The 25207-nt window shown below is 44.2% G+C and overlaps 2 protein-coding genes across 2 annotated transcripts in view; one reads left to right on the top strand and one right to left on the bottom strand.

Annotated features, from left to right (window-relative positions):
* Positions 1 to 8934, bottom strand: part of pvalb6 (parvalbumin 6) — a 31890-nt gene extending 22956 nt beyond the window's left edge. The window contains exon 1 of the mRNA XM_035181840.2: positions 8528 to 8934. The gene's annotated coding sequence lies outside the window, so the exon portion shown is untranslated. The remainder of the gene's footprint in view (positions 1 to 8527) is intronic.
* Positions 8935 to 15460: 6526 nt separating this feature from the next.
* Positions 15461 to 24990, top strand: csf2rb (colony stimulating factor 2 receptor subunit beta). Its single transcript, XM_035181782.2, has 15 exons — positions 15461 to 15561; positions 16871 to 17064; positions 17887 to 18004; positions 18094 to 18269; positions 18370 to 18542; positions 19450 to 19594; positions 19759 to 19891; positions 19970 to 20124; positions 20650 to 20783; positions 20942 to 21125; positions 21209 to 21305; positions 21542 to 21608; positions 21703 to 21776; positions 21867 to 22005; positions 22597 to 24990. Exons 2-15 carry the CDS (start codon positions 16962 to 16964, stop codon positions 22972 to 22974), a joined length of 2076 nt encoding a protein of 691 aa, XP_035037673.2. The 5' UTR covers positions 15461 to 15561; positions 16871 to 16961; the 3' UTR covers positions 22975 to 24990.
* Positions 24991 to 25207: the final 217 nt, after the last annotated feature.

Genomic DNA, 25207 nt, shown 5'->3' with positions numbered 1-25207 from the left:
CTTTCTACTCAATTATAGCTGCTGTCAGATATTCTCTGAATGTTTCCTGAACATTTCTTTTTTACGAGTGTTACCCACACTAGGGAGAAAGATTTTGCTGCTTCTTTTTTCAATCTGCAACTCGTTTCTTTAATTAAGTGCAATGTGAAATTACTGAAGGTCTCAATCAAAAGCTTCCTCAAAGGTTTGCATGGTGATAAGTCGATTTATCTTTGTATTTTTGGTGTGAGATGCTGCAAAACACTGAAAACACTGCAGTCAATGGGTGAAATAAACCTATAAATCAAAACCTACACTGTGTAGCCTGCAGCGAGTGTAACTACAACTTAACAAATCACACATAGGCCAAGGTGACAGGTGGAAATAAGATAAATTAACTACTGGCGACAGGAGACAGCGAATCCAGAGACCATAGTTGGAGAATTCAATCTGTGGGCATGGTTTTTGATTGACAGTTTGGCCGTAGGTTTTATTTATCAGTTATTTTTTTTGTTACTTGCAACTCTCATAGCAAGGAGGAGATTTCCTAAAGATGAAGCAAGGTAAAGTATCTGCCCAGTTCACCACATCTGGCAAACTTTTAAAAAATTAATTCCAGCTTTATTACACGTCTTAAAATTCAAATACACCTGCGACCTTATACCTCCTACATCCTACAGATAACAGTCTATCTGATCTATATTTTTGATCTGATCATTGACTCGTCGCCGTGTGAGAGGGTCACACACATGCAGTCGATCTCGCTGAGGATCAACTTCCCAATTAGTTCGGTGCAGCTTCTGAGGATAAGTGACATTATTGGTTGGAGCAAAATCATGAATCTTTGAAACGCAGCTCAAGTGCCCCCCCCTCCTTTATCTGCATCCTTCCTTTTGTCTTTCTATCTGCTCGTGTATCTCCACATATTCTCTCCCTCTCGGCGTGTCTCTGTTTCCACCTCTCTTTGTCCCCCCTCGTCTTTTTGTCTGCAGAGCAGCTTTACACCACCTCATTGTCGCCTGGCTTTTCTTTTGGCGGGACACGTTCGCTCCCCATCTCCTATCCTCCCCCGGCCCTACAGCATTATGGACTTCCCAAATAAAGAAAGGAAAAACTCAATTTGTATTCCAGACCATGTCTGTGATTTGCGAGGAGGGAGGGAGGGAGGGAGAGGGGAGAAAAAGAAGCAGAGAGGAGAGGAGGGGTTGTTAAAGTCACAGTTTGAAGTCTGGTTAAATTCATTAGACGTAAAGGCGGTCGTTTGGGGACATTTGCCAACAGTGTCGGCAGATTTCCTCTTAAGGACGAGAGTTTGACCTTGAGTCAAAAGGGCGAAACACTTCTCATGTGGAGATCTTCACTTCTGCTGCTACTTGTAATCATGCATTCATCTCGTAGCGTGTTATTCATCCGTCTAATTTTGTGCCTCATTACACGAGTGGTTTGTATATTGACACACGATACGTCTGCACTGCGCTTGCTGGTGGTTGTTTAGTACGGTCTAAATATAGTCGCTCAGTGTATCCCCACAGTTGGTTAATGATGCGTTTAGCAGAGTCTGAGACATCGCAACTCGAGTCCTCATCGATACACCCGCGGGAGGCGCTGGTGGCGTGCTGTGTGTGTTTGTGTGTGTGCGCACGTGACTCCGTCTCTGTGTGAGTGAGCAATGAGCACACGCGTGAGTGTGTGCGCTCGGATGCCAGTTTGTGCCAGTATGTGTTCCCTGCCCTGTATCCATAACCCCGGCAGTGATGCCTGGTCAACGGCGGCGGCAACAGCTGATACCCTCTTGTCACTGACAGCGGTTCCCGCAGTGCTGCGAGACAGAGCGAGATGGGAGGATAGCGTCCCACTGACCTTGCAGCAGTGGGAGCTCACACTTGACTGCTCGCACACACTCGGAGAGGGGGCATGCACCACACACACCCGCTCCCCCTCTGTCGCCGATGCCCGGTCCACACTCAAGTGCTCGGGACTGCCCTCGGGCCTGTTTGTCGAGGCCAGGATGGAAAATGGGCTGGAGGCAGGGCGGGGAGGGGGGGTGGTGTTTGAGGACGGAATATGCACATTCACATCGAGGAAAGAAATGTGCAGTCACTCATGAAGCCACAAAGAGAGAGAGAGAGAACTGAGTTACAGCTGCAGAAAGAGAACAGAGAAGTGCTGCACACGTCTATATGAGGGCACTTCCAGAAGATACAGGTGCAGAGACAGATAGGTGTTAAAGATCCAATCTAATCCAATGAGCATAGATCTTCTGTTCAAGTGAAGTACAGTGTATCACACTGCTACAGCTTCCTGTTGCCTCCTCGGAATAACAAACAAATTGTACAGAGACATTTTCTCACACGAATTCCAGAAAATGTCCGGACAATGGAGTCCAGACTTTGGAGGTAACGTGTTCATTCCACTGCAGAAATCACGTGTTTATGTTTTACAGCACATTGACACGGGCGTCGGTTAAAATGTCTCCAATCTGGTTGTCTCTCCAAGTGGACGTCTCCGTCTATGGCTCCTCTATTTAATCCTGAAATGTCTTTATTCTAGATTTTGGTTTTTCAGTTTCGCGTTCGTCCTCATTCGCTCGCTGTGAATCCTCCGGACAAATATCCTGCTGTATTCTCACATGAGCTCATTCGGACATTATCTATTTTGTAGTTTTAACAACGAAGCTGGTAGGAAAAACTCCTGAGATTGTCCGGAGCTTCTGACTTGGACATTTTCATTCTCACGTACAGCAACGTATTTATTTTACTTATTTTATTTGTCGTGCATCTCGGCACACACCCCTCAAATAACAGCCAGGGAGGAAAAAACAATGCAAAGTATTTTCACTTCACAGAAACAGTCTGCATTTCGATCTGTGAGGCTGAGACAAAGTGTTTAATGCCTTCAACTCCACCGAGTGTTTGACGGGTCTGTTATTGCAAATTCACTCTGCGACGCAAAACTCTATTTGAGTTTTAATCAGGTACCCACAGGTTTCTAAACATATCAGACTGCCGTGCAGGGAGGGCGGATTATAACTTCAGGGTTGCAGCTTGGGAAAATAGCGAAAAACATAGTGTGCGCTTGCGAAGACGTTCAGTTTTTTCTGCTAAACTCGCCCGAGCCGGCTTCACCTCAATTTGTGATGCTATTACAGCCGTTTGCATTGTTCCATTAACTTTGAACTATCAATTGAAATCTGTTTGTTTGCACCAATGGGCGAGACAGAGAAGGAGAGAGGAGGTCTTCGGTGTTGGGTCTGTGGATGGAAGGATCCAAATCCTCAGCCCCTCACTCTTTTGGGAAACTTTCATTAAGGAATCAAGTAGCAGAGAGCGGCCGATAATGAAGGGATGGAGGAAGGGAAGAGAGAGAACGGATGAGGGGAAAAGGATTAAATGAAACGTAGAGTCCGGGATTGGAAATGAAGGTCATGGAAGTAAGAAAGTGATAAATGGAAGGAAGAGTTCTCCACCATCACCGTCCTGGCCTTTGTTCCTGAGGGGCGGGACGTGGCCTGGGATTTGACACTCAAGAGGGATTGATGGATATTGTTCACAACGAATGCGGCTCTGCGAGACCAAAGCTCCGCAGCTCATCTGGCCTAATCTCTGCCATTCAGATGAGCTGTCATTCACTCCGAGGGGAGGATAATGCAGTTCTATCGGACCAGTGACACTTCGTTGCTCCACATTAGCTTGAGCAGTTTTAAGATAACCGTGCTTTGCATACAGGGCACCGCAGGGCTTTTCCCACTTTGTCTCTCCTGTTGCACTGGGAGCCAAGAACCACTCACTCCATTTGAACAATCCGGATTCAGTCGAATACGTTATTAATGGGAGAAACAGTTGAATATTGGTTGGGATGGTTTGTCATTTTGATGAATAGGTGCGATCAGATGAGAAGATGGATGTAGATCACTCATGTCTGTATGGTTGGGTTCAGTCATGAAGTACAAGAGAGCGGAAAATTGGGTCTGGACATTTTTTCCGTTGCGCACATGAGGGTGTTGTCGCTCAAGTAAAGAAGAAGAAGAAGAAGAAGAAGAAGAAGAAGAAGAAGAAGAAGAAGAAGAAGAAGAAGAAGAAGAAGAAGAAGATGTTTCCCAAAATATCTCTAAAAGATATATTCTCTATTCCTTTAATAGACCCCTCTCGTGCTATTTTCCATGTAATGGTGTAGAGTATTAGTGGAATACATTAAGGTGCTGATGTGTAATATTCATAGATCCTCTGCTGTCAGTGATGGGTGGACTGTCTCATTCAGGCTTTTAATGACATATGTTATTAGACTTTATATTTCTCCTGTGATCTACAAAACCCAACGTTACATTTGTTGACCGAGTAAATTTGACCGTAAGACAATTCGCTGCTTAAGGAGCAGTGTGAATCTATTTATACCATCACTTTGTTCCCTGAAGATAGAGGCTTTAAGTGGCTTTGACAAAATGGGTCACATCATCATCATCCCTTTTTAATCTTACTAAAAAAAAAAACGCCCAAGCTCTAAAATAAGAAAAGTCTTCATCCATTTTTGCTCGTCCTCTCTCCCACCTGACCGGGGCCTCGTTAATGATCTCATTTAAGAGGTCGTGGGTTTCCTAATTGGAAATGGGCTGGCTCCTGTTGCACCGCGCTGACCTCGGTGACAGTCTAAAGTTAGCGTGGACTTATTGACCTCGGTAAAAATACTCACACTTCTGACACCGCTGTGCATAGAAACACGTCCAATCCTTCAAATAGCTCAAACAACCTTTGGACCCAAGTTCTCCCTCCGGGGGAAAGAAGACGTGATTTGCCTACAGAACATTTGCAAAAAAGCTGAGTTACTCTTTAACCATATCTGCTTGTGTGTGTGTGTGTGTGTGTGTGTGTGTGTGTGTGTGTGTGTGTGTGTGTGTGTGTGTGTGTGTGTGTGTGTGTGTGTGTGTGTGCATCTGCTGCATGAGAGAGATAATCTGCAGTGTAAAAAGAAAGAGGAAGAACACCCATAAACCAAAGGCATTTAAACTAATGCGGGTTTTGCAATTTTGGCCGTCCAAGGGCAGCATAACACCTGAGACCTTTTTGTTCATGGTGATAATGTGCAACACCTTCATACGACTTCGCACACGCACACACACACACACACAACGCTACAGTGCGATCACTTATTACAATATTCGTCAAACCAGAAGATCCGATGCCTCTTGGTCATTGTTGATGCTCATAATTCCACATTAGCAGGACGCTCCACACGCATCCCAACTGTCACATACATATGCACACACGTGTCTGCAGGCATACACACACACACACACACACACACACACACACTCACACACACACAATGTTAATAAGCCCTGCTCGGCAGCATCAGGCACGTTGCTCACTGATCAGCCTGCGTATCGGTGAGACCGTCGAGCACTCCCCAGATGCCGGCCGCCTCACACAACATCTGTCCTTGACCTTGGCAGTGAAGACTCACCAGACACAGAGAACCTGTCTGCCGATCTGCCTTCTGTTTAGGGCCATCACGCCATCAGGGGCATGTGTTAACGTGCGTGTTGTGTGGTTGTGACTGTCTTGTGTTGTTGGGGGAGTGGAAACATGTGCATCATACCCCGTTTGTCCTCTTCTTAACGCTCTTTTATTATACCTTTTAATTAAAGCCTTCTAACAGGGGCCCTGAACGCCCGGGTTAATTGTGCTTTTCATGACAAAATCTGCGCAAATGCGAGTTCTCTGCGAGTTCTCTGTGAGCGTCCTCTGTCCCGTGGCCTGGAACGATGTTTTAATTATCCAGACAACCTCTCCTCAAGTGCTGGAGAAGCTGTGGAGGGACCATATGCTCAGCAATCCCAACGTATCTCACAGTCGTACGTCAGCTCGCAGGTGGTGGTGGACGTGCAGAATGAGGAGAGGAAGATTAACGCTGACGAAAGATTTAAGTTTAAAGGAAAAAGATAATGGGAGTGATGACTACCAAAGAAAAACAAGTTCCTGATGCTCCCTCACCTACGATCACGGAACCATACAAAACAACCTCACATCCAAATTTCCTGGCGAAATTGCTTTCCCCATTCCAGTCCACTCACTGGCAGTTTTCCATCCTACTCACGCTCACAATCTCTACACAATAAACAGGAGTGAAAATAGACTGCCAGCGGAGAAAAACAGAAACAGAACAAAAGACAGGCTTCCCAACAATACACACAAACACACTGTGTATATACATATATGAATAACAACCACCGGTGCTGCTATTTTCTTTGTGTTTTGTGTTGCGGTGCGACAATACATGTACAGTTACTGTGTTTGTGTGTGTTTTATATTTATTTTCAAACTTAGGTTGTCCGTTTGGTCGCTGACAACTATTTTCTCCACCTGACACAAACGCAGCATGAATATTCAAGATTTGATACCATGTCAGTGTGGAGGAGACACAGATGAATACTCATTTGCTTCATCTCGGCTGAGAGGCCACAAGAGCCTCCTCAAACCAGAATTTAGCAGCACTCCATCTCCTGCAGTTAATCAGAGGCTTTAATAATCAGCACACATTGTCAATACACACACACACACACACACACACACTCTCCTCGTCCACTTGTCCCAGTCCCTCTGACACTGGTCCTAAATTCCTCCTTCAAACTTTCTTACGCACAACAGCTTCAATACCGCACAGACCTGCAGAGCACAGCTCCCCCGCCTCGTCTTTATTCTCCCACCTGTCCCTCTTCCTGTCCTCCGTCTTCTGAATCACACACAGATGCGCAAAACCATTATCTCTCCCATAGCCACATTGTGCGGTCTCCCCCCCCCCGCAGGGGCACCATATCACACCTGGGTATTTCACGCTCCACGGAGCTCCGCGCTCGTTAAATCACTGAAATCCTGTGAAATCAGGAGAAGTTACGCTACCATGCATCAAGCCTGACTTTTATATCTAATGGGGATTTGGTGCCAGAGTTTATGATGACGTACGATGTGCGGGTTTAACATTGTATGGGCAGAGGTCCAGAGGGGGGTGTAGATGGTTATTCTATAGGCTGCATTATATAGTGTTCTGCTTGTTATTGACCTGGAAAGAAGATGGTTCATATCCAATCTTTCAGACTGGCATTTTTCTGTAGAAAATCATTTTGTGTCCATTAATCTACTTGCGGTGTACCTCAAGGTTTGATTATGGGCCCACAGTTTTTCTCTATTTATATGCTTTCTTTGATAATACACAGATTTATTTGACATTAGTAGTTTTTAACATCCCAACACGGCTTATTTTCATTTATATCATCATTGTATGACACTTTTTCACCGTCAAGCTTATTCTGCACATTTCTTTTCCCATTTTTCAAGACAATTTATCCTTCCAACCACCTTTATCTGTCTTCGTAACCTGAGACGGTCTCCGAACTTCCCCCCCTCCTCCTCCTCCTCCCTGTCTCACCTCCTTCTCTCTCCCTTCTTCATCACCTCCCTGTCCTTCAACGTGCCCAAACAAATGTCCCTTTCTAATTGACCACCACGGCAGAAGCAGGAGACCGTCGTGGTTTGGACAGCTGTTAATCTAGGAGGGTTGATGGAGGCGGTGAGATTGAGCCGGTGCCGGCAGTGACAATCTGGAACGGCACTGAGGATGACGCAATGAGGGAGAAATGGTTAGGAGGCAAAGGAGATGACTTGAAGTCTGGTGCACAATCACCACTCACACCCCAGACTGTGACCACATCTGTGTGTCGCCGTGACGTTATCCTGAGCCAACGGGAAACTGGACTCACAGATTTCAAATGCACCAAAACCTCATTGTGTGTCTCCGTCCATCACTCAGCGTCTCTGCATCATTGTGTGGCACGGACTGTGTGTTAGAGATAATAACGCGGAAGCAAACGCGCAACCTGCAGTTTCATTCAGGTCCTCTGAAAAGCCTGAGCATGAGCCACACACGAGCACACCGAGCACATGCACCTCTATCTGTATTTCACACACACACACAGACACACACATACACACAGCGCACGGGGAACCAATCACCATCCCCTGTTTTCAGGTCCTGTTTGTGAATGGGATTTTTACGGGAGAGGAGGAGGAAGAGAAGGAGGAGGAGGAGGAGGAGGCAGCCGCCACAGCAGAAGAACATCAGCATCCAGTTCTCGTTTTTTTTTTTCCTCCTCGACTTTGAATATTTCTCTCTCTCTCTCCGTCGGCTGTTCATTATTAATGTGATGGTTTGTTTTATCTTTTCTATTCTTCTCTTTTCTTCTTCAACTCTCTCAGACTCTTTTTTTGTCTGGTTTGATGCAGTCGAATGTGACTGCTGCATCCCAGTAGCTTTTTCTTTTCCATTCTTTTCTCTCACTTTACACCATCATCATCACCACCATCATCATCTTCATCACCATCATCATCTATAACAGTTTGTCCCCCTTTCACATTTTTCATCGTACTGCCACTTTTCCATTTGCTGCAGAACATCTGTCTTATTCAGCTGATGCAGGTAAGGTGAATGTCCAACACACACTTACACACACTCACACACACTCACAGACACACACTCACAGACACACACAGACACTTACCTCCAGCGACAGAGTCTTCGTCCCGAGTGCTTCTGTGTCCTCACTGGTTGAAGGAAGAGCGAAGAGTCTGCGAGCTCCTGGCAGCTGAAGAGAAGAGGAGGACAGACGGGGAGAAAGAGACAGAAAGAGAGATAAAAGACAGGAGACAGTGGAGAGAGTGAGAGGTTTTGAAGAGAGAGTGAGAGAGAGGAAGAAGAGAAAGTGAACGAAAGCAGGCGGGCTGTGTGATCCAAGAGGAGGAAGAGGAGGAGGAGGAGGAGGAGGGAGCTCTGGCTGGCTGGAGGTGAGATGAAGGGGAGAAAGAGAGAGGGAGGGAGAGATAAAGGGAGAGGGAGAGAGCGAGGGTGCGCTGGATTGGGATAGGAGGGGATTGTATGATGTTTGATGGGAGGAGGAGGAGGAGGAGGAGGAAGAGGAGGAGGGGGGACTGCAGGGAATGGAGAGAGAGGAAAGTTGGAGAGAGGGGTGAGGAAGGAAGGAGAAGGATGCAGAGACCGAGAAGAAGGAAGGGAAAGATTGGTGGAGGTGAGGAATGAGGAATAAAGGAGGATGTGACCCGAGGTGAGTGAGAAGAGAAGTAAGGCAAAGGGGAAGAGAGGAAACCCAGAAACACAGTATGTTCATGATCTGATTCGTTGGGAAAAAAGAAGAAGTGAACCCATCAGATTTCATTCCACTTTCCTCCAGTAGCCTGTTACAGCGTCGACCCCCCCAAAAAATACAAGTACAACTCATGTCAAGCTGTCACAGGCCGGCGGTCCCTGGATACAATCAATTTCAGAGCAGCGAAAATGTCCTTCCGTCCATCAAGTCACACTGTAATCCAATCCTGCGCTGGTGTGTTCCAGCTCAGATACTGCAATTAACTTCGGAGCAATAACTTACCGGAGGTGGCGGACGGACGTCTGCGGGAGAGAGGAGGAGAGGGAGAGTGGCAAGAGGCAAAGAGGAGAGAGGAGCTGAATGATTTCTGTGAGATGCTGGAGACGAAAGGAAACAGGGTGTAGTTCTCTGCACAGCAACACAGACGCAGGTCGAGCGTTTGAGATGGGCGATTGTTGCTCGGGCGTGTCTCGTCTCTCTGGTGCATCTCTCGTCTGCAAACACCATATGAAAACACACAATATGAAGAAACACGGTACAAAGCATCTCTGCAAGCTTTAAGACACGTGGCACAGAAGTGAAAGTGACGCTCAAAGACATTTTATAGATTGGAGAAATACCTCGTTGGCCCAGGTTCAAAGTTCTTGGAAAGTCCCTCAAAAGGTCTCAGGGTTGGTTTTAAAGGTCCCATGACTGTCTGCTTGAATTCCAGACCTGAAGTAACCTATTTTGTTGATGTGCTCTGTACATGTGGTTTATTTTGGTAGTTTTTCTTCACTCGGGTTGAGGGTTAAGAACAGAGGATGTCGCACCTTGTTCAGCCCCACGAGACAAATTGAGATTTGTGAATATGGAGCTACGCAAATAAAACGTGATTGATCGATTTCACCTTAAATCAAATGAATCATTTATATATCAAGAATAATTTATCAATGCATCATGAACTCAGACACGCTTAGGAAAAGATGGAGTGATGGAGACAGGACGCGTGAAGAAGTGAAGAGGGAGGTTGACCTGTGGCTGGAGTCACTCAGGGATGAAAGGATGGCGAAGAGAAGAGCGAAGAAAGACAAGACCGAATGGAGGATGAGGGTATTGTGGAAATCCGCTAATCTTTTAGGAGCCATTCGGGAAAGTGTGTGGTCACATGTACAGTGAAAAACACTTAACGTTGATGTGCGGTTGTGAAGAGGCCTCCACCTCTTCCACACACCCGCACTGCAAGAGACTCACAATGATGGTTGTCATCGTTTTGCTTTTCTCTGTGGTCCTTTGTCGTCTCTTTGTCGTCTTTTTGATGTTGTTTTGTTTCTCTTAGTCGTCGTTTTGTATATTATTCTGCTCATTTTGTCTTTCCCTGCAGAGTTCTGTGTCTCTTTGTTGTTGCTTTGTGTTTGAAAGTATTTGTCGTCCCTTTGGAGCCTTTTCTCTGTGGCGCACAAAAGCTCATACAAGAACGTAAACACGCTTCGTATCCAAAACTGCAACACATAAAACAACACACACACAGACAAATACACAGCAAAGATATGGGACTAGAGCTGTGATGCCAGAAGGGCTCCCAGATGTGATGTGGAATAATGTTCTGGATTTGAATAAGCAGCAACATTACAGATGTAATTTCCACCCATTAAACTTAACGTACCTAACTTTAACCCTTTATCTGTGTGTAAATGTGCTAAGAGGTACAAGATGGAATCCGAGGATCCAGATGTGCAGGTTTATCTCAGCAGCTCCGTTGTCGTGGGAAAATATTCTTCATTTTACCTCCAGCTAAGTGTTTGTTCTACGATTCCTTAGGAAAGATAACATTTTATTTGTTGTTCAATGTTTGTCTGAAGGTTAAAATTAAAACATATATAATATAATAAATACATTTACAATAGTGCTACTGTGGGTTGAGATTAAGATCTCCACATTTCAACAAAAAGAAGTAAGTAAATGACAATTAACAGATTATATATATATATTATAATTAACAGTTATATTCTCTCGTTTTGTTTTTGTAGTGATTGTGTGTCTTTGTGCACATCTTGTATCCCTTCTTGTCTCTCTTTGTGGTTGTTTGCATGTTTTTGTCATTAGACTTCTTCTGTGTGATGATGTTTTTCTTTGCAATTGTGGGTTTTCTGCTTTGTGCTTTTCTCTGTAGTCTCATCTTGTGTCTCTGTGTGGTCATTTAGTGGTTATTTAAGAGTTTGCAGTTGTTTTGTTTGTCCTCTTGTGCATCATCGCTGAATTTTCAAACAAGAACTCAGTCAGTTAAACTAATTAAACTTGTTGAAATGTGGGGAGTTTCTTGTGTATTTTCTTTGTGCATATGTACATGGCTCTGCTGGTGATGAGCAGCGGCTGGTAAAGAACCTTCTGGATATGGTTTAGAGAAAAAGAAGAAGGCAGTGACCTTAGATTAGAGATCAAATCTCATCTTCATCTTCGTTGGCCCTGAGGGTTATTGAAGCAGCCATGATGATGTGATGCATCTGAAAACCTCTTTCTGGATTCAGAGTCAGAGGTTTGGATCCGCTGCAGTCGACATGTGTGGAGCTGAAGAGGAAATGATTTTGGCCAAGGCAAAGACACTCCAGCAACATGGAGGCGTGCCAATGCAGAGCTTGATCCCATGTCCTGTTGTCTCCCTGGCAAATGGAGAAAATGAAAAGAGAAAGCTTTACTCAGCTGTTTAAACACATTACTGTCAGTGGCAGTCGCTGCTCACGAGAAAAAAACACACAGAGCTGGAGAGAGAAAACTGTTAAATGCCTCAAGGCCTCGTCTGTAATGTGTTGTTTTCCACATACTAATGTGCTGCACCATGGGAATCACCCCTGTGAGACTCTCAGGGAAATCACTTTGTGTGTGTGTGTGTGTGTGTGTGTGTGTGTGTGTACATTGTGTGTGCATGGATTTTGTGTTTGTAAAATAAATGGAGTGCATGAGAGATGGGCAGCAAGAGAGAGAGAGAGAGGGAGGGGGGGAGAGAGAGAGAGAGAGAGGGATGCAGGCGCAGCTCTCCCACCTCACACGCTGCTGCATTTCTGTCTCCTCCAGGAGCTGCAGATTTAACAGGCCTGACCAGACCGAGAGACACCACTTCTGTCTCTGAAACCAGGAAGTGAGCGCACTGCAACAAACGATTCAGCCTCTTTGCATCGAAACCTCTCTCCTCTGGGGGAGAATTTGAGGAGCCATAAGGGAAGTGACTGCATCGCTCACATGCACTGACGTGATTCCTGGCTTCACTTTTGCTTCTGTCTGTTCTCAAGTGATACCGGGAACAAGGAGTGTGTGTGTGTGTGTGTGTGTGTGTGTGTGTGTGTGTGTGTGTGTGTGTGTGTGTGTGTGTGTGTGTGTGTGTGTGTGTGTGTGTGTGTGTGTGTGTGTGTGTGTGTGTGTGTGTGTGTGTGGACGGGACAGATATGCCTCCTCTGGCTGTTTATCAGCTCACAGCACTCTGCCCAGATTAAAAGCACATATACTACTTTATAATTACCATAATGTATTCTTATTGGACTTGTATACGTCTCTTAATAAACAGAACCAGTAATTGACTCTCCTCCCCCCCATTCCTCGTCTCACACACTCACTATTGATCTCATTAATTTACATTACATTCTCATTAGCCTCGGAGAGTATTTCATTGTAAAGCAGCAGGATGATGGCTGTGCGCTGGTGAGCGCTGCACCCTTAGTCAACAACAACTGGTCCAATCATTCGGATCACGCTGCGTATAAATACCATTAGCACCGATTTTTTCTTTCTCCGGGTAATTAAAATCGTATTGTTTTAATTGGGTAATTTATATTTTTTTCCTATCCGGGAAGCACAGCCGAGTCTGTTTGATTTAACATGAGAATAAAAAATCCCTTCCCAAACCAATCATTTTTCCAGACGCTGGGTCCAGTTTGTCTTTTCTGTGGGAATCACTCCGCCGGCCTTCAGTTACTGGTTTTCAGCTGCGAGAGCGACGAGTGTTCACAGATGAGATTCCTCTCGCTGAGGGGAAATGCAGAATTCCACCCGAAAAAACAGCATCATGCACATTATGCTCTGAGATCTGAACGTGTGCACGTATGTAAATCAGTCACGTGCACTTTAGTCTCAGTCATCTGTCCCCCATACGTGTTCACAACTGTAAAAATCTCATTTGCACCTGTAATGATCACAAATCCGTGTTTAAAGGTGCACATCCATCTTTAGTAAGGCCTCATTACGTGTCTCACTTTTTAAAGTAGCATAAAAAAATCTATGGGACCAAAATTCTCAATATCTCGAATCACAATTTAGGATGACGTGGGCTGACGAAGAACTTTTAGATATGAGCAGTGACATGGATTTCTCATGTGACCGAATCAGCGTGAAACATTTCATGCAGATGTGACACGATTTAGACGCAAACTCGGACAGCAGCAGAGGGGGGGCGCCAAATCCTTAATTTAAAATGACCAGACGAAGTTTAAAAGCAATGCACAAACTATTATGTCAGTAAACAGTCTTAACAGCCTCGGATTTCACCAACCGAAAAGCTGTAATGTGAAAAAATGGCCCCTGAGGAGTAAAGACTTCTGCTTAACAAAGGCGAGTGTGAAATGAATTTGCCAACACTGCGGAACAGGATGCCGCTCTGCAGATGTCAGAGGAGGAAAGGAAATATATATGTAAAGTGAGTAAAAGTAAATGTGCCTGAAAATAAATCTACTTAATTAAAGTAAATATATTTGAAAAACGTAGTTAAGTACGTTTAACAAGTAATTGTACTTGATTAAATTTGTGCTGTGCATGTAAACCTGAACCCTTTATAATGAAAGAAAAAGCAGAGCGACCCAATGAGACCTGTGAGTCACATCTACATGTGATCTGTCCTGAGACGTATCATGGGTCAAAGTCAATTTTATGTTGTTTATATCGCTTGAAACTTTCCTTTGCAAAATAAGAGAACATAAGCTGGTGAGCTGGTTTTGACTTTGACACCAACAAACCTCGAGCAGCTGCTCTGTAGATATCAGCTGACGGTTGATTGGTGAGTTCCTTTTTGTTTCAGAGGAACAAGGGAGGTTTCCTTCTTCTTTTTCATCTGGAAGTCTCTCGAGACAGAAGCTATTCTAGAGTCACCCGCTTCCACTGGACTCACAATAAACCCACTTGTGAAGTGCTGACACCGACAACTTAAAATAATAACACACACAAACACAGAAATGAGGGGCCACTCTTTGTGTTGAGCCGCTTGTGCAACAATGTTGGTTCTATCAATGTTTTTTAAGACTGTATCTAGTTTGGGTTTTCTCACAGAACTTAAAGTTAATATGTTACATTAACACAATTGCCAACTTCATTTATGAAAAAAACTAACTTTTATTTGTGGGTGAAAATACTTAAAATAATTCTTAAAGTTGTTCCAAAATGTTTAATTGGCAGATCATTGTATCGTCCTTCGTCATAAACTTAGCTCAGATTGAAGTGTTAAGTCTCAGAGCTGCAGAGAAACAGAAAGAGGACGTGATCTCAGAGGTGTGAATAACAATACGTGACAATAATGAGGACGTGAGTCGGCTTTTCAGTTTGAAGTGCAGACAAGTGCAGATGGAGTCAAAGCTCGTTTTCATTCACAAAGTAGCTTTTAATTGTGGAATTTTCTTTTGCTTGAAGGTCTGTATTTCGATGCCTGTGTCATTTTTAAAATTAATAACAACCAGCAACACAAAGCTGACAGTTTGAAGAGAGGAAATAAAACCTGTTGAAAATGTAGTGCGTCTCATAAGAGTCAAACCAGGACCAGTCTCAGAGCAGAGAGACCTCTAAAGAGAGTTCTTCCTCTTTTCTAAAATCTAACATGATTTACCGACAGATAAACATCATTTCAAAACTCGTATTTCAACAACATTAAACTGCAGATGATAGGCTATTGGTGCAGTGACATTTTTTAATTGAATTATTAAATATTACATAACAACATTGAACTGCAGATATGTAAAAAAATTGGACAGCACTAATAGCCTATTAAATAGACTAAACTTTAAATCAATTTTAGATTTATAGGTTCACGCTATGATATGAAATTAAACTTTCTATGCTGTAAAATAATTACGGGGAACTATCTCAAAAGTAGACTGTACATTCCTGGACACATTGTTTCCGGCCTCTCTAAATGACCCCAGATCTGACCCAGAGTCTGCGCCTCAGCGGTCACTTCAGTATGTAAATGCATTTTCATTGGAAAAGACATTCTGCAGCCTGCGGATGAAAAACGGCTGACGGTGTGATAAAGTGACATTTGGTGTCAGTGTGGACAGAAAAGGGGAAACGGACCTCGTCACAGAAGAAACTCCCACTGACTTCTCGACAGCGTTGGCGAGGAGCCGGCTGACGAGAAGGAAGCAGTGGAGGCAGACTGACGGATGGCGAAAGGCAGAGTTGGTTTTTTTCAGGCTGTGGTAAGAGGGAGATTTTCTGATTCTGTGGGTCAGGGCTGAGATCAAGACACGGGTGTTCAAGGGCTGAGAGTTGTGTGGAATTGTTCACGTCTATATTCCTTAAATTAAAAGTGTCCCACAGCTTGGAATTGTGTGTATGTTGTAGTTATCAGGATTTGTCATCGTGATTTTGTTATTCAAAGATTTAAAATGATTCTTTTCGATTGTTCTCTCTGGAATATTAATCCAAACAGCGCTGGACTTGCTGTGTGGTCTTCCATAGAGCTGATGATGAAATGTGTTGAGAGGATGAAATCAAGATGTCTGACACATTGACTTCCTTTGACTCAGATATTACATCAATTACAGCGAATTTCCATGAGCAGATAAACGCAGACGTCATCATAGATATCAGTTTCCTCAATGGTCCATGAGTTATTTCTTTTGCGAAATTTGTAAAAGATGTGTGAGAACCCTAAAAGATTAACTCCCTATTTCGCAATATTTAACCTTTGTCGAGATTAATAACAAAATGGACTGGATTCGTCCTTGGTCCACGTCCCAGCTTTCCAATACGTTTTATGGGAATCGATTCAGAGGTCGGGCGAAAACATCCCCTCTCTAGCGGAGGTGTTCAGCCAGGACGCCAGGTTGAAAGAAACCAGTTGTGCTCTTTCATGAAACACAGATTTCTTTGTGTCTTCTCGGATGCACACTGTCATTTCGCAGACTTGTGCACATGTTTGGGAATATCACAGTCAAACCTGCTCGTCGTTTGCTTTCAGTTTTAATGTTGGATTCTCACATTGTTCTGGTGGTGGTTTCCCTACACCTACTGTAAACAGAAGCTAAATGGCAGAAGTGGAGTCAGTTGCGCATGAGTGACCCTGAAAATCCCCTTTTGGCTCAGTGCACTGACACAATCTGACCCATTCTTTTACTTTTCTCCTCTTTCCTTTAAACTTATTTGTCTTTTCACGTTAATTTTCACATAATGTCATGAAAATAGAATTTGAGAGATATCAGAAAGTGGCCGTATATTTAAGCGGAGGCGTAAAAAACAAGTGATCACTCAAACTTATTTTATTTAAGGTAATTTGCATGTGTGTGTTTGTGTGTGTGTGTTTTTGTGTTTGTTGTATATATTTTTGTATTTATCAGGGCCAATGACACCTGAGAGAGAAAGATAAGAAGCAGGCGGATGGGGGGGGGTGACCACAACACTCAAAGCAGAAGTTTCTGTTTCTGCTGCCATGACTCATTTCTTCACTGGTCTGAGTCGGTCTCTCTCTCTCTCTGTGTTTACATTGCCTCCCTCTCTCGTCCACAGACGTCTCGTTGATATGAATGCACTCACTTCACTCCTGCTGAGAGCAGCTCGGAAAAGAACGGCCTCTTAACGCTCCCTGTCCCCAAAAACGATGCCTCTCCTCTGGGTCGTGCTGTGGTCGGCGCTCCCTCTTCTGGTTCTCCCCTCTGGTCCAGATCGCTGCAGCGTCCGTGAGAGCAGCAGCTCACCGAACGGTACGTCTCAGCAGGATCCCATTTCAGATGCTTAGTTTGAATATTTCAGATTAAAAACTTCATGGCTCAGATAAATCGGGATGCTTTGGGAGGCAGGAGGCAAAAAAAACAACAGTCTCTGCACGAAAATGAAGCCAAAATATTGCCAGATACTGCGCATTAATAATCGTGGAGGGTTCAAGGTCCCACGCACTTGCTCGACCAATCGTTGTGTTGACCAAGATGTTTTGGCTTCACTTCTGGGGCGCTGTATGATGTCATTCATCTTTATATACAGTCTGTGGTTTGAACATAATGGAATGTAACTAAGTACATTTACTCAAATACTGCAAACTACTTTGAAGTACTTGTAGTTTGCTTGCATTGCTTCTATCTCCCTCAGATTTCAGAGAGGAAGTTATTTAAAGTTATTTTTACTACACTATGTTTATCCGAAATAAAATATTTTGCTATTTATTTTCCAGATATTATGAAGGGAATCATCTTGAAAATAAAACAAATGATCATTTAGCCTCAAATTTTCTTTAAAAACATAGAAAAATGCACATTGAAGGAATATTTCCAAGTTTTTCTACAATCATGTCACAAGAAAGTGAACTTTTTCGTTTCAAGTTTGATTTACATTATAAACGTATTAAATTGCCCAAAAGTATAACGAAACAATGTATTAACACATTAACAAAAAGTGTAATGCAAACACTTTTACTTGAATGCATGACTTTGAAAAGTAATGGATTCTTTTTTACAATGACCAACACAACACCACAGGACTTTAGCCATCGCCCACTAATCTAAATACTAATGTTCTCCCTCTCTGCCCAGAGTCTCCACTGCTGGAATCCTTAAGTTGCCATAACGACTACGAGTCCTTCGTCCACTGCAGATGGAGGAAACACGGAGACACGTCACCGCAGCTTTGGTTCCAAACTGAAAACAACAGGTAAAATCCAAACAGACCATCTGAGGGAACAAATGGTGAAAAGGATCATTGTGAGACAACGGGAGAGACTCAGTTGTGTGTCCTTGCAGGAAGTTGTGTGAGCCGTACAGTCCGCCAGGCCCAGATGAACCCGGGACCGTCCAGTGTAGATATGAAACTCGTGCGTTTTCCATCGGGGGCAAACACACCGTCTTCTTCCTCGAGAACGAGACGCAGACTGTTTGTTCATCGGCCCCACACAAGCCTCTGGATCTCTCTCAGCACTGTGAGTTTACAGCCTGTCAGAGGTGTGACAAATACATTAGAGTCTGTCGGTACCGTCGCTGCAGCTGAATATATGTGGTTCTGTGTTTGGGTTCGTACAGTGAGAGCTCGTCCACCAGCGGATCTGTCTGCACACGATCCAGGAGACGGAGGCCGATGGCTCAGCTGGTCCAGTCCCTACTCCTCCTCCTCCTCCTCCTCCTCCTCCTCCTCCTGGATCGGAAATCTCAGCTACCAGCTCAGCTACAGACCAGAGCAACACGACCACTGGACTGTGAGCATTAAAAAAACACATCTTTGATTTGAAATTACAAATGTGTGTCCTAATATTTCTGAAACCTTTGATTTCAATTGAAACGTCACACATGAAAGTTGAAATCAGATTAGTCAAAGCTTCTTTTCAACAGGACGATTGTATTCTCTGAACATCTGAAAACGTTGTTTATCGCCAAGATAAGAAATTGCTGGTGTTTCAACTTATTCAAACCTGGATACTCGTGTCGAGTCTGAGCTGCGGTGAAGAACAGAGCAGGAGAAGCAGCGTGTGAAGAGTATTCACACACATCAACGTGTGAGACCGAGCGACACATGAAGTGACACCTGATAAAATGCTGCCTTTGTTAGTTTGTCAACAAGTGAAACAGGATACAAACATAAACTGTTTAGAAAAAGATGGACGACATGACAGCTCCACAAAAGTGAGGCCAAAGCATCCAAACTGCCACCTGGTGGCCGGCTGCAGCATAGCTCATAAACCCAGCCTCCTCCGTGTTAGCGGACTTGTAACAAACAAAAACACGTCAATTAAATTTTTATCAAAGATCGTTTCTGTCACTTTAGATTGTTCTTATCACACTGATGTTACATTTCCTTCAGATAAGTTTGGTTTTAATTTGAAAGGGGGAAATGTGACCTGTGCCTCCATCCCGATTGTTAGCCTGCTGCTCAGACTCTGGGTCTGTGGAGGATGTGTCGTCCATCTTTATTTAGCTAAAAACAAATACATGTATTTGTTGCCTAATCCACACTTTTAGCTAGTTGCTAAACCATGTGCTGATATAAAATGAGTGTTTCACCACACGCGCTGGAAGCAGAAACAATAAAACCATAGACGATTCATCCTTAACCCTGAATTTATTATTTTGTAATCCAGGATTCATCCTTCTTCCCTCTCTCTGCAGACCGATGAAGTCACAAACACCAGCGTGAAACTCGAGAGGCAACTGTTGCTGCCCGGTCGCAGGTACGACGCCCGGGTGAGGGCCCGGGCCAGCGTGGGCCAGTGGAGCTCCTGGAGTCCGGTGGTGACCTGGAAGACTGAGGAAGGTGAGTCACAGGAAAGAAAACATGCAAAACTATGAATCATTTCCTGCATGTGCACAAATTAGCCTCAACCGTGACATTCCTGAAAAACCACCGAAGTTTCGCTCCTCATCTCCGTCCCTCACATTTCTAATCTTCCCTCTCTGTGCATTTCTCTCTGGCCTCAGACACTAGGCAGTTTCCCAGTTTGCATTGTGTGCTGCATGGAGAGAAGGAGGTGATGTGCAGCTGGGAGGTGAGCAGAGAGCTGGCTCCCTTCATTAGCTACCAGCTGGCCTGTCGACACCGCCACACTGCAGTGTAAGTCGAGTGTTGACAACGCCGCCCGGTCGAGGCCGAGCGAGGCCGTCGCTCACTCACTCTAATCCCTGCCTGCAGGTCTGAGAGATGCTGCATGAACCCAACAGTCAGCTCGGAGGGCAGCAGCACGGCCCTGAGGTACAGCTGCTCACTGACCAGCACAGACCCTGCACATCTGCTGCTGGAGCTCCTACCAACACACACAGCCAGGACGTTTGAGGCCTACCAGCACAGTGAGTGGACACGAGACAGAGGAGAGGAGAGGAGGAGAGGAGGAGGAGGAGAGGAGGGAGAGGAGGAGAGGAGGAGGAGAGGAGGAGAGGAGAGGAGGAGGAGAGGAGGAGGAGGAGGAGGAGGAGGAGGAGGAGGAGAGGAGGAGAGGAGGATGTTAGAGACACACAGGCTGCAGGAGGACAAACAGAAGAGCTGTGACGCCACCTCCTGTTTAAATGGCAGCACTGCATCACTGTCTGTTTATGACCATGCAAGATAAGATAAAACATGATAGACAGATAGATACATATTTGTATTCATATTTATTATAATAGATATATAAATATATTGAATATATACATTTATTAGATATGTACATCATATATGAAAATATATATTTAAAAAAGGGCATTATGAATATGAATTAATACTAGTCTTAAATTGATTAAATCCAGTCTGCCCAGTCTATACAGAGTTTATGAGTTTACAAGTGTGACCTTAATCTTAATGTGACCAATGACAAGGTCTCACCTCTTGGTCCTCAGTCCGTCCCAACCCGCCACGGCAGCTGAGAGTGAAAGAGAAAGACAACAAGTGGATCGTGGAATGGACTGAACCGAGCACAGCTTCCAAACTGAAACTGTCCTATCAGGTCTGCTACCACAGAACACAGGATCAGGTAAGAAACCTTTAACACTTGATTATTACTGTTCAACTGGTCAATAAATTAATGTTTCTCAAGTTTTTCTACGTCGCATGATTTCATGATTCATCATTTATCGTAGAAGTGCATTTAGTTTGCCTTTAAATTTGATTTTATATCTATTAAATCCTCAGGAATGTTCCACCCCGCTGAACATTTCCGAGGGGTCCACGTCCCTCACCATCCAGGGAGCGTCTCTGGCCCCGTCCCAGCTCCACCAGGTCAAAGTCAGGTCCCTGGTCGCCCCCGGAGACGGTTCCAGGTACGAGGGGATCCCGTCTGAATGGACCGATCCCGTAGACTGGACTTCACACGCAGGTACCACTGAGATACACGTTTTATTTCACCTATTTATTGAATTTGGATTATGGTTATTTATTCTGTGTTCTGTTCTCTGGCAGGAACCTGGTCCCTCACCACCTTGATATATGTTCTCATCGGTGTGTTTGCGGTCACGGTCTTCTTCACACTCTACTGCACCATTCCAGCTTGTCAAAGGTATTTTATATACATGTGTCCAGACTGTATTTGTGTTGTGTCCTTTCTCCAACACACTGAGATTACCAGAATGAACAGTCAGTGCAAACAAATACATGTTAAACATAATCCCGTGAAGCCAGTGAGACTACAAAGGTTTAACTATCCATACCGATCATGGCATTTAATAAAGCATTGAACATTAAATTTATTGTTTCACTTTGAATAAAACTCTCTTGTGTATCCTGCCCAAACAGGAGGGTCATCCTGTGGGTGGAGTCCGTTCCCTCTCCACACAAAAGTAACATCCTGTGTGAGATCAAGGTGAGACTGGTGTAATGAATCTAGTTTAGATCTAATCTCTAATTCCAATTTTTTTGGTGACGTGTGAGTCATTGTGTACTTTTCTGTGAGCCAGTGTGCTACCAGTTGGACGCTGCAGACTGAGGACACGTCCATCTGCAAAGTGCTACTGGACAACACATCGGAATGGTAAGAGATGAGATAAGAGATAAGATAAGATAAGATAAGATATGAGATATGAGATGCGATACTGACTCTCTGCTCCTTCTCTCCCTGCAGCTCCTCACTGGGTTCCCTGGTGCCGATCACCACAGTTAACGAAAAGCTGCTGGAGCCGGACGAAGGTTTCTGGAACAGTGACGACTTGTCCAGTCCTGCTGAGAAGATGAGTTTCAGTGGACCGTACATCTTCTGCAAGGTCAGCAGCTCAGCAGGCTCATCTCTCAGGTTTCAGTCCTCAACATAAAACAGAAGAAAAAAGAAAAGACGAGACGAAACCTAATTTAATTAAATCTTTATGTCCGGTATCTTCGTCGTTTAGTATCAATTGATCTGATGAAATTCTATCCAATAAATGAAAAGTACTGAAAAGTACTTACTCACAGTTTTGTGAGTTGGATGAGAAGATTTCCTTCTTAATAAGAAACTCCTCATCTCATTTGACACTTTGGTTTTGTATGAACTAAATAAAAAATGTAATAATAATAATAATACTTACTTTATTTATATAGTACTTTAACTAAGTGCTTTAATAGGAAGAAAGGGTTAAATATTGGAATATGAGCAGAGAAAACCATATATGACAAGATAGTTAATACTATTTAGACATAAATAAATAAATAGGAATATTCAGTGTAAATTAATAGATAAATAAACATGTTACTTAAATTCAACACATATAGATTTGCTGGTAGGAAGAAATCCATACTTTATAGCAACTTACAATTTTTCAAATGACGTCTAGCAAGTGACTGAATGATTTTCCAACTGACCTGTGTCTTTCTGACAGGGATCAGAGCCCGGCCACAAGTCGGAGGAGGTCGAGTGTCTGGAGAAAGACGACAGGACCTCATCAGAGGACTTTCCCCCCCCTGTGAAATTCACCCAGAACGGAGACGGCTACGTGTCTCTACCCAACCGCGGCGTCTCCAGGTCCACACAGGACCTGGTGTCTAACAGCGTTGTCAACACAAGCACACACGGGCAGGACAGCGTGGAGCAGGACCCACAGAGGGCAGACACCACGCCGGGGTCAGATAAGCCTGACCTCAGCGAGGCCACCAGCAAGGAGCCACCTCCGGGCTACACCCGTGGACCTTTCACCCCCTGGCCTCAAGGTGGCAGTGTACAACCCTCGGGGTACTGCCACCTCCCACAGCACACATGAGCAAAGTGACCTGCCACATGTCAGAGGAGCACATGAAGAAGGAGCCATCGGGCTTTAATCTGCAGATAATAACAATTTATCAAGCTGCGGTTTCCTCTGATGTTAAAGGCTTTTAACTTCCCATGCTTCCATGTGAAACAAACAGAATCACATGTGTTGATCATTGGGCTGTTGCACATTAGAGTGGATTTATTTAGATTTGTCTTCCTCTGACCTGAGATCAGAGTGTCCAACCAATGGGGGGCAGTAGTGAGCTGAACCTGTAATTAAGGGGTTTGACGTCAGTTTGAAACACAAACTAACTTCAAACAGAGGTCAGGATAAAATAACAGGATCATGTCAAAGCTCGTCATTTTCACTGGGACAGGGTTTGAGATTCTCATTTCCATTTTTGCTATTTATTTGGCAGATTTTTCGCTCATGTGAAGTTACAGTTAAGATCTGTGTTGAAGTGTCATATGTTTTTATTAGTTCCTCAAACGTCATGTCTGTGTCACAGCTGAGATAAGAAGCTAAGTTATGTAAACTGAATGTTTACTGTACAAAATATGCCTGTTTGCACAAAGCTGAGTTTAGCCCTTGTTTTCAATGTGAATGTACATATGTGTTATTTCTGCTCTTAAGTTGCACCAGGATCATCACTGTGAGTTTTAAAACACATGTTAAAGCCACCTTAAAGTTAGGAGACTTTCCTTTTGGACCCTTTGAGGAGACGTCTGATGTGTTTGGAACTTTCCGTGGACCGTGTGATTTCTTTGTGGATCTTTTCTTGGACCTCTTGTTGCGTTCGCGGACTTCAGCCTCGTTGTCTTCGTTGCATTTGGTGATGTCATGGTATCCATGTTCTCCAAAAGGCAAGCCAAAGCGCCTCGAACGCCCCCCTGGTGGCTGCCTGCAGCATTGCTCATAAACTCTGCGTTTCCCATGCTAGTTGATAGGACATGGACCAAACTAAAATGTGAATGTATGTATCAAATACATTTAACTCATGGATCGTTTCTGTAATTTGCTAAGTTTGGTTTTAATTAGTTATTTGATGCTATAAAAATGCGGTGAAAGGTCATGATTGACAGCTGAGACTGACTCAGGACTGGTCACACACACACACACACAGTATTTGTTGTGCAGGCATGTATGAGACTGCAAAGCAACATTACTGTAAAACATTTATATCAGGAGAGTATTGTGGCGGGAATGACGCAGAAGTCTTTCTTGTCTCTGCAGCGAGAACACAATGCTGGAATTCCAGGCATGCTGATATTGACTTCCTGTGTTCTCAGCCCATCGCTAGGTACAGCTTCCTGTCTGATGAGGCTGAGGAGCAGTTTGACTCACACACCGACGGAGTCACGACGCCCGCGAAGGCGCACATTTTCTGGCGTTGACTATGGTTGTGGAACTGGAAAGTGATTTAATGGGTTTTCACAGGTTTGTCCAGATGTTCAGCTCCAAAAACAGTCACATTCCGCAGTTTCACATCCACCGTCAGGGAGCGTTTGTTCCCTGAAGGAGGTCGGTGCTTTGGACAGATTCACATCGATCCTGATCAGTGAAAAGGAAAGGACGAGGTTGTGTGTGGACGGACGCAGCAGGGTTAGTGTGTATGTGTCTGCTATCCGGGTGGATGTGTGGTCATCTGTGTACAGCGTGTCCCTGTCCGCTCTCGTACATAAAAACAGGAAAATAAAAGCGCTGGAAGGTGTAGGGAGTGTGCGGAGCCACACGGATGCTTGTGTAACCTCCTGTTCAAAGGCCTCCTGTTTCCTCAGCCCTGTCCAGCAGGGAATCCAGGCCACACTCAAACACACGGTCACGTCAGAGACTTGTCGTCTGAGGTTGTCGGGACAATTACGGGCTTTTTGCCATTTCGTTTTCGTTTCTTTTAAAGTTCTGTATTTTCTTATGACTTGCTGGTCAAGTGGTGACAACCTCACATGCCCACATATGTCTATGCATATATTTTACACTTGCTGTCTTCATCATGAGTTTAAATAAATTGTGCTTTTCTTAACTTTTTGCTGTGCTGGTGTGTGGCTCCCTCCCGCTGAGCATCGAGATGAAATAAAATGAGAGAATAGAAGTTAAACAGGCCTTTAGTTAAGTAAGTAACACTAAACCTGCTCCTGCTCTGCATGGATGCACATTCCCAGAGGTCCACCACATGTTTAGATGCCTGGTTGCACACTCACACACACACACACACACACACACACACACACACACACACACACAC

This window comes from Hippoglossus stenolepis, chromosome 16, assembly GCF_022539355.2.
Source record: "Hippoglossus stenolepis isolate QCI-W04-F060 chromosome 16, HSTE1.2, whole genome shotgun sequence".
Classification (NCBI taxonomy): domain Eukaryota; kingdom Metazoa; phylum Chordata; class Actinopteri; order Pleuronectiformes; family Pleuronectidae; genus Hippoglossus; species Hippoglossus stenolepis.
Note: the sequence above shows the minus strand (reverse complement) of the source record. Positions and strands in the feature narration are given on the sequence as shown.

Coding starts and splice junctions, on each gene's coding strand:
- csf2rb (XM_035181782.2), top strand. CDS start 16,962: ATGCCTCTCCTCTGGGTCGTGCTGTGGTCGGCGCTCCCTCTTCTGGTT. Junction 19,595..19,758: donor GACCTGGAAGACTGAGGAAG/GTGAGTCACAGG, acceptor CTCTGGCCTCAG/ACACTAGGCAGTTTCCCAGT. Junction 21,609..21,702: donor ACATCCTGTGTGAGATCAAG/GTGAGACTGGTG, acceptor TCTGTGAGCCAG/TGTGCTACCAGTTGGACGCT.